The sequence below is a fragment of the Cylas formicarius genome, unplaced genomic scaffold (assembly GCF_029955315.1).
Source record: "Cylas formicarius isolate icCylForm1 unplaced genomic scaffold, icCylForm1.1 PGA_scaffold_7__23_contigs__length_41026272, whole genome shotgun sequence".
NCBI classification, from domain to species: Eukaryota; Metazoa; Arthropoda; class Insecta; order Coleoptera; family Brentidae; genus Cylas; species Cylas formicarius.
Window position 1 is genome coordinate 38878769 of NW_026844352.1, and position 11889 is coordinate 38890657.

The 11889-nt window shown below is 35.7% G+C and overlaps 1 protein-coding gene across 8 annotated transcripts; it reads right to left on the minus strand.

Moving 5' to 3' along the window:
• Positions 1–2018: 2018 nt before the first annotated feature.
• Positions 2019–11255, minus strand: LOC132704807 (uncharacterized). Of its 8 annotated transcripts, XR_009619323.1 has the most exons (13): positions 10846–11254; positions 8326–8770; positions 8058–8273; positions 7853–8005; positions 7692–7790; positions 7537–7638; positions 7351–7470; positions 5386–5496; positions 4329–5336; positions 3572–3715; positions 3048–3248; positions 2719–2830; positions 2389–2527 (listed from the first exon to the last, which is right to left on the minus strand). XR_009619323.1 is itself a non-coding variant. In XM_060675066.1 (12 exons), exons 1-12 carry the CDS (start codon positions 10885–10887, stop codon positions 2295–2297), a joined length of 2874 nt encoding a protein of 957 aa, XP_060531049.1. In that variant the 5' UTR covers positions 10888–11255; the 3' UTR covers positions 2019–2294. The 8 variants fall into 8 exon arrangements, 6 of the variants coding, with proteins under 6 accessions (XP_060531049.1, XP_060531052.1, XP_060531050.1 ...); XM_060675066.1 differs by lacking the exon at positions 2719–2830 and having other exon boundaries at positions 2019–2527; positions 10846–11255; XM_060675069.1 differs by lacking the exon at positions 2719–2830 and having other exon boundaries at positions 2019–2527; positions 4449–5336.
• Positions 11256–11889: the final 634 nt, after the last annotated feature.

Here is an 11889-nt window from a genome sequence, read left to right on the forward strand (position 1 = left end):
TAGGTTACAATTTCCGAAAATCGTATAACGCACCATACGAGTTTATCCGAACCATTTCAATTAGGTAAATGTTAATTGTTAGTGGCCAAAAATCAATTCATTGTGATTTCTCACTTAGAAAGTTTTTTCTTATAAACACAACGTAGTGAACGAGACCATTGCGATGGCACAAGAGTAAGCATAAAATAATAGTAAAGCTACTACTGCGCCCTTGCTTACCAGCAAGGGATGAGTTAAAACATACAGATGCAGATGGTTGTCACAGAGCATACCGAATAAAAGACCAATCTATCAATCATCCAGAGGCACACCAAACAATTTTCCAAAAAAACAAATTACTTCATTATAACGATGTGTTTATTTAATATAACGGGTGATTCGATAAGAGTTTCCACATTACCATCTGAATTATTTTTGAAACGCCACTGTATTTGTTTATTATCATATGAGATTTCTAACCTCAACACATAAACAAAATTAGTCATGGAGCAATATACGACTGAACAACGTGTGCGAGCCTATTGTGAAAATGGTCGATCATATAGAAATAAACCAAACACTATTTCAGAGCTGAAACAGGAGATTAGTTATTGAATCACACTTTTTTGCCCCGAAAGGAAACCATAAAAAAAGAAAGTAAACCAAAGTCGTCTTTCTTTATTAAAAAGTAAAATAAGAGTCCCGCGAAATAATCCGCAATGTGTTCGAAGACATAAATCGCAAGTTATGGCGAACTACGTCACCTGAGACCCGAATAAATATCCTTCGTCAGACATTTCGGGTAGATACCGTAGATTTGCAAATGTGCTGCAAAAATTAATACTTGCTTATATGTATAAACTCTTTATTATCGGCATTAAAAAAAGCAACTGCATGCGGTTTTCATTTCAAATTGACCTCTTATACATAGTACATGACCCATATTTAATGTAAATAAAAAAAGCAATAGTACAGTCAGTTCTTTTTAATTTCACTGCACCACTGAATTCAAAAAATGCAAAAAATTAGATATTAGATTAGATATTCGCTATTTCATGTGAATATGAAACGAAAGGACGGATAGAGCAATTTTATACACAAAATATTTTGTTACGAGCGGATGCGCCGGGAATTGCTTGTCATTCTTAATGTCGATATCTGCCTTGCTAAGTCCTTTCTTGAGAGCTTTGTCTTACGGACTTATAGCTGTAATCTCTGTCTAAGGGGTGAAGACTACTTATAAATGTTAATACTAGTTTGGGATTCTGGAATGCTATTGGAAGTGAGTGAATTCAGAAAAATGAAGATTCAAAGCTGACCTGTGGGAGTTAGGGGTTAAGAAAATAGCAGGACACTGTTTATATCTGGGTGGAGAAGTTTACTTAAGTTTTTTGGGTAGGTGCTATTGTATTTCTTGAGTGTGTCGTTGCTAATAGAGGAGAGCATAATTTCGATTATCTCCTTTTCCAAGTTCCTCCTGATAAAGGCTGGTCTGACAAATTTGCTGTCTCCGAGGTAAGTTGCTGCCACAACGAATAAGGAGTTCTAAAAGGAAATTTTCTTCGGGTTTGTTAGCAGTTCTGACGATATCATACTTTCCAATTTTGGAAACTACGGATGAGATTTCCAAAAAGGAAATAGAACTATACACTTCTTAATCCAGAGATTTCTTTGTCTTTGGCTTTTCTTTTACTCGCTTTCGTTACCATGGCCTTATTTTCCTGTCGTTCGAAACGCACAAAGTATAATGAAGATAGAGTATCCGAGGTGCAGGGGGGCAAATCAATGATTATTAATTATCTAATAATATTGCGTACGAAAGAAAAGCGCAATAGAATTTTATTAAAAACCAAACCGTAGAAACACCAAACACCTAGTGTCTCTTTAACAAAGTCAATTCACACAAAACTGAATGGAAGCAGAATGTACTAATGAATAGCACTGCGTTCGTTCGGCACTCATTTGTTGTAATTAAAAAAATAATTCAATTTTAATTCTCCTTCTGCATCGACGGAAATAAGAAATGCTAATTGTTTCAGTCAGCTTTATTTCGGATAGAATTTGACAGATTTTGAAAAAAAAAAGGAAGAATACAATTTGAACGAAAGGATACCGGAATTATGCCACCTCAACCAACAAATGCGTTATCATCTTGATAACCCGACAACTACTGTGGAAAAATAACAATAAGGTGTGTGTTTTAATGAACAAAAACAATAAATTAAATCTCATTGGTTCTCGTATCCGAGAACTCATTATTTACAACCCACCATTTGGCTTCCACCAATAAATTTACACCTAATTTTAACTAAAGTTTAACCAATCATTTGTGCTATTGATCGGATAACAGAAAATAGCAAACCACTTCGCTGAGTAGTCGTCCGGAATGGCGATCTGGTAGTTTTCAAAATAGGAGAGCGAGTCGGCGGTGGATATGTTAGGTTGCCAATGATTGCTCCCCCAATATCCGTAAGGTTTCGCAGCAAGACTTGCCCAGTTGAAAATGCGAATAGCTTTTTAGACACAATCGAGTTTCCTGCCAAATTTCCTAAACCAGAACAAATATACGAAGTGAAATTAACACCTAGAAACAATGATATAATATAAATTGTAAAAAAGAAAAATTAAGTTGAAATTCCACCTTACCGATTTTACAATATACATGGATAGAAATGGTATATATTTGTAAAACGTATGCATGTAGAATGTAATGGAGTTGTGTAGGTATCAGTTTCTTACCTAGAGAGGGCACTAGTTGGTCTTCATGGTGTGTCGTTTCCCAATGGAACTTAGTGTTGACTGTAGAATCTACTTAAGTTCTGATGTGTGTTTTGTTTTGTTTGAGTTGGAACTGTACAATGTTTTGTGTTAATTTTATTTTAAAAATTATCTTAAGTTAGTACTTAAAAAAAACCGCCTAACATTAAATAAAAATAAAAATAAATACAGAATACATAAAAAAAGTCAAATCAAAAGAAAAATCGATTTTGGTTTGCATGCTGCTTTTAAGTGGCGAAACTTTTTGATTCTGATTGCAACTGATTTGATTTTACCATCAAAAACATTACCTGATCTTGCATTGTTGGCTATGTAGTAGTCGGAAGATATGTTGAAAGGTGACGAAGTTGGGGAAACTAAGTCTGTAGCGATAGTTGTCGGAGGGGAAACTGATGGTGCAAAAGTTGTCGTTATACTTATATTGATCCCCGGGATGTACCAAAGATTTCGGATAGGAACTGCAGAGGGATTGACAGCAATGCTAAGATTTACTAAAAAACAAACGGTACTGTAAACTTCAATATTTTGAGTAGAAAAAAATTTAAAAATGCTGTTTAAAAAGTCTGCAATGAAGTTCTTCTTCATTTGCCCATACGTTTCTACAGCATGCAAAACAAGAGAAATGCCATGTCTATTTACAAAACCATCACCTCCTCAAAAACCGCTCAACATACAAATGGGCCCAGACAAAACAGTTGATAAAACATGCAGCGTGTTAGTATTGGTTAGTGTAAGGCATTTGTTGTGTTTGCTAGGTTTTTGTATCAACATTGAATTATTTCGGACATTTCATATTATGTTAGTATTGAATTACCCGGCAATAAATGATCTCCCGGCCCCAATAAAACTGGTTGACGGTAGCCAGATGCGGAATAGTCATCAGTTTGAGGTTGGAAGTGGTTCAGAGTAGGGTTTCTGCCTGAGTATGGAGAGTCCTGGTAATCCACGTTTCCTGTAACTATTTAACAATTTACCCTACCATGCATTCGTTTTACATTTTGTAGAACTACACTGTATCCCAAACGAAGAAATACCTGTCTTGTACTCCAGAAAAAAAAACAATACAATAATTATAAATACACTCCACAATTTAATACTTCTCGCATCTTGAAATGGCCTCTTAAGACATATTTTTTCTCGAAATATTTTAATCCAAAAAAACCTGATTCGAAAGGAATGGTATATATGTTAACGTTCCATACCCGGTAATTAAGATAATTATTTTGCAAGTGGCCAATAAAATTCTATCGGTTGCATGTATGTATTATGGATGTAATTGCTGTTTAATAATAAATAATCTAACAATTGCTGACGTGTGTTGGAACAGTTTGCCATATGTCCTAGGAAGGCCAACAACCAACAGTTGGTTGGTACGTAATAACAATTTCTATAGAAAATTTTATTCTTCCCTTTCACTCATTCAGATCGAGGCCTTTGTCTGATAATACAAGTCCATATAAATTACCTCTTCAACACGTTTAGTACCGAAAGTACAAGTACTGTATTGAAAATTTTCAATAATGTAACCCCAATAATCATAGAAATGAAAATTACTTAATTTTTATTGTTACCATCAAAAGTTGTATTGTCAAGTCCTAGTACCACCGGAGTATTGTTTGCCGTCGTTCGTGGCAAAGCTTCTAAGTATGCAGGATTTGTTACATGCGATCGTAACTTCTGGAATAGCGTACCTCGTATATCAATGGGTTGCCCATAGTTTTGGTTAGTATCAGGGTAATAATCTGTCTCTGGTTGTTGATCTGAATATTTCTCTTTCTGTTGATAATAATCGTGCAGAGCTTCCTCGGGTATCGACAGATGCAATCTGTCCCTGTCTTGTGGGATATGTTCTGAAATTTCGGGCAGTTGCGATGCTGGTTGTAGCGAAAGCGTTTTTATTCGATAGTTAACTAAATTTTCCCGACCCGTTCTTTGATCTGGGTGTTCTACTGCTGCCGAGTCGCTTTCGACTTGTACGTTGATCACTGCTTGCTCTTTAGTAATAACTTTACCTTGAGGATCGGCTGATGTTAAATATAATTGAGTTTGGGGTATTCCTTGGTGTTCGAGTTGGGCATTCCCCGAGTATCGCGGATCGTAGTTAGAAATATAATTCTCATTTTGTGCATCTTGCTTCGCAACATCGCTGTGTTGATTGTAACTTTGAACTATCCCATGTTGTCGATAAAATTGTTCTGGAAATTGACTCGCGTCGTCTACTCGCGCATTTTTACGATATTGGTAGTTACTGTTAGCCTTAGGGTTAAGAACTATATTTGGTTTTTTAGAACTCTGAATGCGGGATCCATACTGCAAATTGTCCGATTGCGGGTATGTTTCTCCTTGAAGCTGTCTTTGCTCGCCCACTTGTGCATTGCTAGTACGTACTTGCTCGTAGTATAAATCCGAATTTTGTTGATCATCTACGTAAGGATGCGCATTTTGTTGATGATACTCTTGGCGTATATTTTGATTCGGATTCGCGGCTGGGTATTGATCGCCCAATTGCGGATAATAAATATGGTTGGTAGGTTGTTGAATGTCATTTGATAGAGGATCCGCCGAATACCCCCCATTATCTGAAAGTTAAACATGTTTTGTCCAGTACGAAGCAATAGTTGCTTTTACCATTCGACGGAACTTGTCCCGAATTTGATTCTTCGTTGTTTAGAGTATGATAGCTTTGTTTACGTTTTCGCGATCTTTGTGTAGACCTTCGCACTCGGTCGATACGATCATCTGAAATTAAATATACAATTACGTAATTAAGAATTATTAAATTTAAATAGCTAAGCATAAATTTATAAAATACAGGGTAAGTCACAAGTTTAAACTACATTAGGAATTAGGAAAAGGAAAAGTAAGAAAACTGTTACCAAACTGTGATCTACTTTTTTATGTGTTACTTGAGTGTATTCCCCGCCTAATATTGGAAAGTGTTCAAGGCTCAATTTTGTCGTCGAAATACTTTGTCTTGGAGTCACTACTAAAGAATACCGACGAGGATTTAGTGATTAGAATGAGTAATGGTAGTAGAACATGTAAAGGCTAATTATTTATTCATATTAAAATTCGACGGAGTGTAGCCTAAAAATATTTCTAAAGTCGTATTTAAATTTATTTAATAAATAAAATTAAATTACATATTTTAAGGTATGGGGTGCAAAGTCAGGTTAGACATTAAAGGGATGTTTCTTATCGGTAAACTTTTGATTATGTTGTGAACCCACTCGTCGAAGTAGGTAGTAAAATAAGTAAAATAATACCCTCTTGAGTTGCTTGTATTTGAGCAGCTTCAAAAAATATAATTATTATCTATGTACATCATAAATAAAAGCGAACAATAATTGGTGTCGTTATCCCTTCTTGTTGATTTCTTCCGCGTTCCTGGCGTACCTATTCCAAAGGTCGTATTCGATTTTTTGTTCCGGCGTAAATAAAGGACCACGTATTTCTTTCACCTCTGACAGTGAAACTGGTGCAAAATTCACTTTTGACGGGTCGATTCCGTTCCTTTCCAGTTGTGGAACTATTAGGCTTCCTTTGCCTAAATCACTAGCTGTCGAATAAATATTAGGCCGGTTCTTTAACGCCACCTCGTTTTCCACGAGATTTCCTAAATTAAATTTCAAAAATCAGACACGTTCCATTTAAGAATGCCAAGAAATGAGTTGAATAGAACGATTTGATGAAGAAAAAAAAGCAGAGAAGAGCGGAAGGAAAACGGCAGTGAGTGTGTAGAAAGAAACTTCTCCTCACCTAATTTGTCGTCTATTTTTATGTGTTTACTACTCATCGGAACCTTTCTAAGAAACCTAGACAGTTCTACGCGAAGATTTTCAGGCACGTACTGAGATTCAATAAAATCGGGTCGTCCCATATCTGTTACAGATACATTGTATTAATTAATATCACTTTTAATAGTAACCATAAGAGTATGTATAAAGACAGACTATTTACGTAAAACATAAATATGTGTTATACAATTATCTTGCATAAAGTTCAAGTTTAAAATTCAGTTGTTTAGAAAATTGCCTCGTTCCAATGCAAGTTAAAAACTTAAACAAAGAAATGAGTTTGATTATTTAGTGTGCAGCCGGAGTGAAATATTGATAAAAATTTAAAAGTAAGAGTAAATACTAGAAAGCATTACTAAAAATGCAGTACTGAATTTCAACCACGATATTAAATAATAATAATATGAGTAATTATAAATTACATGAGACGACAGTTTGGACATGATAGCACGGAATGTCTTACCTATTCTACCATCAACGGAAACAAAATTTGCTTTCTTGGGAACCTTTTGTATGTGTGGAGATTCTCTAGAAAGGGCAATTTGAGGATAAAGATTGCTCGAAGATGCCGAATTTCCGAAATCATTGGTAGAATCTCTAAAGTCAGGGGAAAGTAAGTGTCTGGTGTGGAATACTGGCGAGTGTATGAACAGTGTCAAATCATCTGAAAGTCATTATGGCTATTATCTAGACATATAATGCAAAGAAAAGGCGTATGAAATAACATAAGTTGGCGATTTTCATTCACCCAATACAAAATTTAATAAGAAATTCATTTTAATTCGCCAGGTCTTACCTTGTCCTAGTTCATTCCCCGGCCTTAAAATTTGCTCCCTAGTAACTTTCGGATTGGCCAGTCTATCCTGGATTAGGATGTATTGATTTAGTGGGATTTGTGGACCCTGCCCTGCTTTGGCTTCAATACATTACAATTTACATTAGGCTATAGTATTTTATTGCTAGAGTATAAAGTAGGTTGTACCTTGGTTTAAGGTTCCTTCATTATCAGCTTGTGGAATAACCGATTTTTGGTCTTGCAGTATATACTGGCCCAATGGGATTGGTTGCGAATTCACTAATTTGGCTGGAATTCGAATGCCAAAAATACCCAAATTTATAATTAAAAGGATGTTCTACCTTGATTTAAAATTTGTCCACCGGCGATGTTTTCAATGTCCAATGTTTCGTCCGCTAATATAAATTTCTCCAGTGGAACTCGCTGTATCTGCTCTTTAGCTTCAATAAAAATTAAACCCTTGCTAAACTTCTGGCGATGGGTTGACATTTTTTTTACTCACCTTTAGTTAAGTCTGCCGCGTTAGATGACACAAGTTGGGCATCCGAAAAGGATACTAAATTTTCATTTAAAATAAGTTCTGGGTTACCAACGAACCCATTAGATGACCGATGTTGTAGCTGAGGAAGTCCTCGATTTAAGCTTCTTACATCCCCTGAAAACGACACTAGAGTGTCAAACACGATTATGTAACAGCTGCAACCCACCCAAATTGATTTTATCAGATTCGATCAAATTGGCGTTTGATATTTCGAGTAATGTTCTAGGAGTAGACGATGGTAACGCTGTGGATTGACCCAAAGGTGCCGCTGTTGATGACACCACGGGTTCCAGATTGGAGACCGAGAATTTATGCGTCAGCACTGGTACTCTGGATACTGACAGCGGTTGTCTGATTGGTTCTACAAGTAGCTTGGCCGATTCTGAAAAAACCATTTAATTATGCTATATCTAAATGAAGAGAAAAACTAGTACCTGCAGCTTCCGCAGCTTCCTTCAGCAGAATAGGCTGGTTCTGCTGAATCGTGGCAGTGCTTTCGATAAATGGAGATTGTTTTATTTCCGTTAAGACGGGTTGTGGGCCAGGAAATTGGTTTTGGGGGGCCGGAACTGTTTTCAGAAGAATACCTTGAGCAATTTCGCTTTGAACTTTTGGCTGTTCTTGAATCAAGACTTGTTCGATGGCGTGATCTGATTCGATCTCTTGTACAGATTCGGCAACAACTATAGGTTGCTCCAATCCGTTACCTCTGACTACGGCTCCGCCTTCTTGCTCGGATGTTATCACACTTCCGTCAGGTCCTTGAATAATCGTTTCCGAGTCTGGTCCTTTAAATATCCCTCCGATTCCGCCTGGCGCCAAAAGAGGCAGACCTTCATGCGCAGCCGCCGAAAGAAGTCCAAGAAGGAAAAGATAAACCTGTGACACATTAATTCTGTATGTATTTATTAAATAAATACGAAGTGGTAAACAAAGTAGGTAAAGCGTTATGTTTATTTTTAAAGTCGGAGAGTACTTCGATAAAAACTTTACGTACCGTTAGGATCTGCATGTTATTCAATTTCGTATGTTCAGTAGTTGTTAACTCTGAACAAAATGAAAACGCGTATACATGGAAAGTAGCGTACGTATAAACTTTGTATGTTTTACAACAATACTCTTATTTTATACCGTTAGTCAACCTTGCTACATTAATTTGACCACGCCTAGATTAAATGCAGAATTTGCTCTGAATAATTGTTCGTTTGCGTCGAGAATTAGTAAACAACCAGAAATGTACCCTCTACAATTCCTTGGCAATAACAGCAATACCTTACATATTCTCGAAAAATCTTTTTTATGTTTTATTGTTTATGAGTATTGGGCGATTTTATGTTGAACGAGATACGGCATGTAGATAACGACCCGAAATTTCGTTTGAAAAGGTTGTCCGATTAACGGCAGTTGGGGACGTCATTAAATGAAATTCAGTCGAAGTTTTAAATTGCAAAAGCCAGTATACTTTTCCATGGTCATAATCTACATTGTTAATTTTTTAAGGAGAATGAAAAATTTCCTTCTTTCTCCACTGCAACCTGACCCATATTGTTTTTCTTTTCAGTTACTGAGATAAACTAGGCTTGATTAGGTGTATTTAATATCCAAAGCTCTAGTGCGAACCCGATATTGATAATTTTCCGTATCGTAGCGATTTAATACTTCAAAACTAAACCGAACACAAAAAAACTCCACCTTTTCAAGTTAAAGTAAAATTGTAAAAGAGTGTATTGATTTTGAATATATTTTAATTCAATATCAACCAATTTAGATTTACAAAATGTAAGTATGCATGCAATGTGAAAATATTTCATTGTACCTTCTAAAATACTCTGCGGAAATATACGCCAATCTCACCTCCAAAAGTACCAATGAACTTGACAATGGTAATGTGAAGTTCATTTGCCCGTGGGTCTGATAATTTGATTTATACGGCGATTTCGATTCGTAATGAATTCTCATATAACATTTATTATTCTCAGCGTGAACTAAATATTTGGCAACAATCTATTCAGTAATCTGTTCTGTTTTCTGTGCATAGATAAAATTTTTTAAAATACAGCAAACAGTGGCCACAAAAGTCTTCTTTGCGTTAACCAAATTCCAACTGTTATTGATTCGAAAACGCTTCCACAAGTATTTTATAAAAGATTATCGTCAATCATATTTTCTAGTTACAATAGTTCAACCAAAACAGCCTATAATTAATGGCAAACGGGGAACGAGCAAATTACCGCTTACAAAGTGGCCTGGTCTGACCTACAAACTACAACTTTCAAACATAAAATTAAACAAATTTTGTTAAAAACATAAAAAAATTTCTTTAAAAATGCAGCTTTGTGTTTTATATTATGTCGTGTACTATTCCTATAAGTGGTATCAAGCTTGTACCAATTTGGATTTTCACAGTCCGTTTGCTTATTATGCAATAATAGAAATTCAAACATATCCATGTTACCTTACTGCGTATGGTGGACTTTGCGATCTTACTGTTTTCTTTGTCTTCGCATCACTACGGACGCCGAATTTATGCAGGGGGTGTTTTCCCACCACAAATTCCCAAAACAAACTTATAATTAACATTTGGTGTGATTGGACCTCATGTATTTTTTTCAAAGGTCAAGATTCCATTTTCCAGAAATAAATATTTTTTTACAGGCACGAATTAAAATTCTAGGAGCTCTATAGAGAAAAGAAAAAAAAACTTTAAAAAATATCTATCAAAAAGACAGAATCCTCGCTAAATATGCGAACTCGCAGCTCAAAAACTACACTACTTATGTTCTGATATAACTTTTCTCGACGATTAACCCACAATATCCCTAGCCCTATTGCCTATAAATACCGAATACCTCAAAAACTATCAACCAAAATTCCACATTGTAACACAGAAACCAGCCTTTTAATAGAAAAATCTTTACATTTCACTCGAAAAATTCTTTAAAAAAATGACTTACCAGTAATGCCATCCAATTTTGTGTTTGACTAATTAACGACATTTTACACAAATATTTCGCGAACTGATTTTATTAGAAAGTTAAGCGCGCGTCTAGTAATAACACTTACGCATGTGGCATAAAGCATGAAATAATAATGCTTCGATTTATGGCTATATAACTTTAAATATTTACACTTTCACGTTGCACTGAATCAGGTTAATAACTAATCGCATATTGACGGAATACGGCTTGAGATAATATTTGGAAAATAGGTAGGTGGGTGTCTGCGGTCCGATTTTAACAGAAAAAATAAGCTGCTAGTCTTACATGTTCATTCCGATGCGCAGAACAATTTTCGTGTATTAAAAAAAATCAACACGATTAGTTACAATATATTTCTTATGGAAGAAATTATTTTGAGTTGTCCCGCCCAAGACGGGCATTTCACGTGCAATACCTACGAGATAATGCACTCTCCGTGAAGGTCATTGACGATGCAGTCGGAGTCTGGTACATATAACGTCCTTGGCGGTACATCAAACGTTACCACTTTCACATTATGAGCGAGAAGTGGGTACTAGGAATAATATAATGCCAACTTATTTGACCCTTGAATAACTTGTCGGTGGTTACTTTTTTGCTAAAATTTTAGGATATAGCCTAAGCGTAACAGCTGAATTTTTAGATCAGAATTGGTGTATTTGTCTCTTTTATTATATTATAAATATTTTATTACCGCAGATTGGCGAAATTCTTACATAACGCCTATACACAAGAAAGGAGACAAGAGCAACCCTAAAAATTATCGCGGAATTGCAGTGATATGTACAATAGGTAGAATATACTCAAAAATAATACGAGATCTGGTTGAGAAAGCTATAGAAGATAAACAACCAGAAGAACAAGCAGGCTTTAGAACAGGGCGCTCAACTGTGGACAATATCTTTACGATTAAAATAGCGTGCGAAAAAAGAGTACAAAGAAACAGGGAATTGCACATAGCCTTAATTGACCTTGAAAAGGCGTACGATAGCATCCCATTGTCGCAATTATGGATGACCC

Excerpts from the sequence above, each read along its gene's own strand:
- LOC132704807 (XM_060675066.1), bottom strand. The coding sequence starts at position 10,887 with ATGTCGTTAATTAGTCAAACACAAAATTGGATGGCATTACTG. Across the intron at positions 8,771-10,845 it reads AAAATTGGATGGCATTACTG|GTTTATCTTTTCCTTCTTGG; the intron begins GTAAGTCATTTT and ends AATGTGTCACAG. Across the intron at positions 3,249-3,571 it reads GGGAGATCATTTATTGCCGG|TAAATCTTAGCATTGCTGTC; the intron begins GTAATTCAATAC and ends TTTGTTTTTTAG.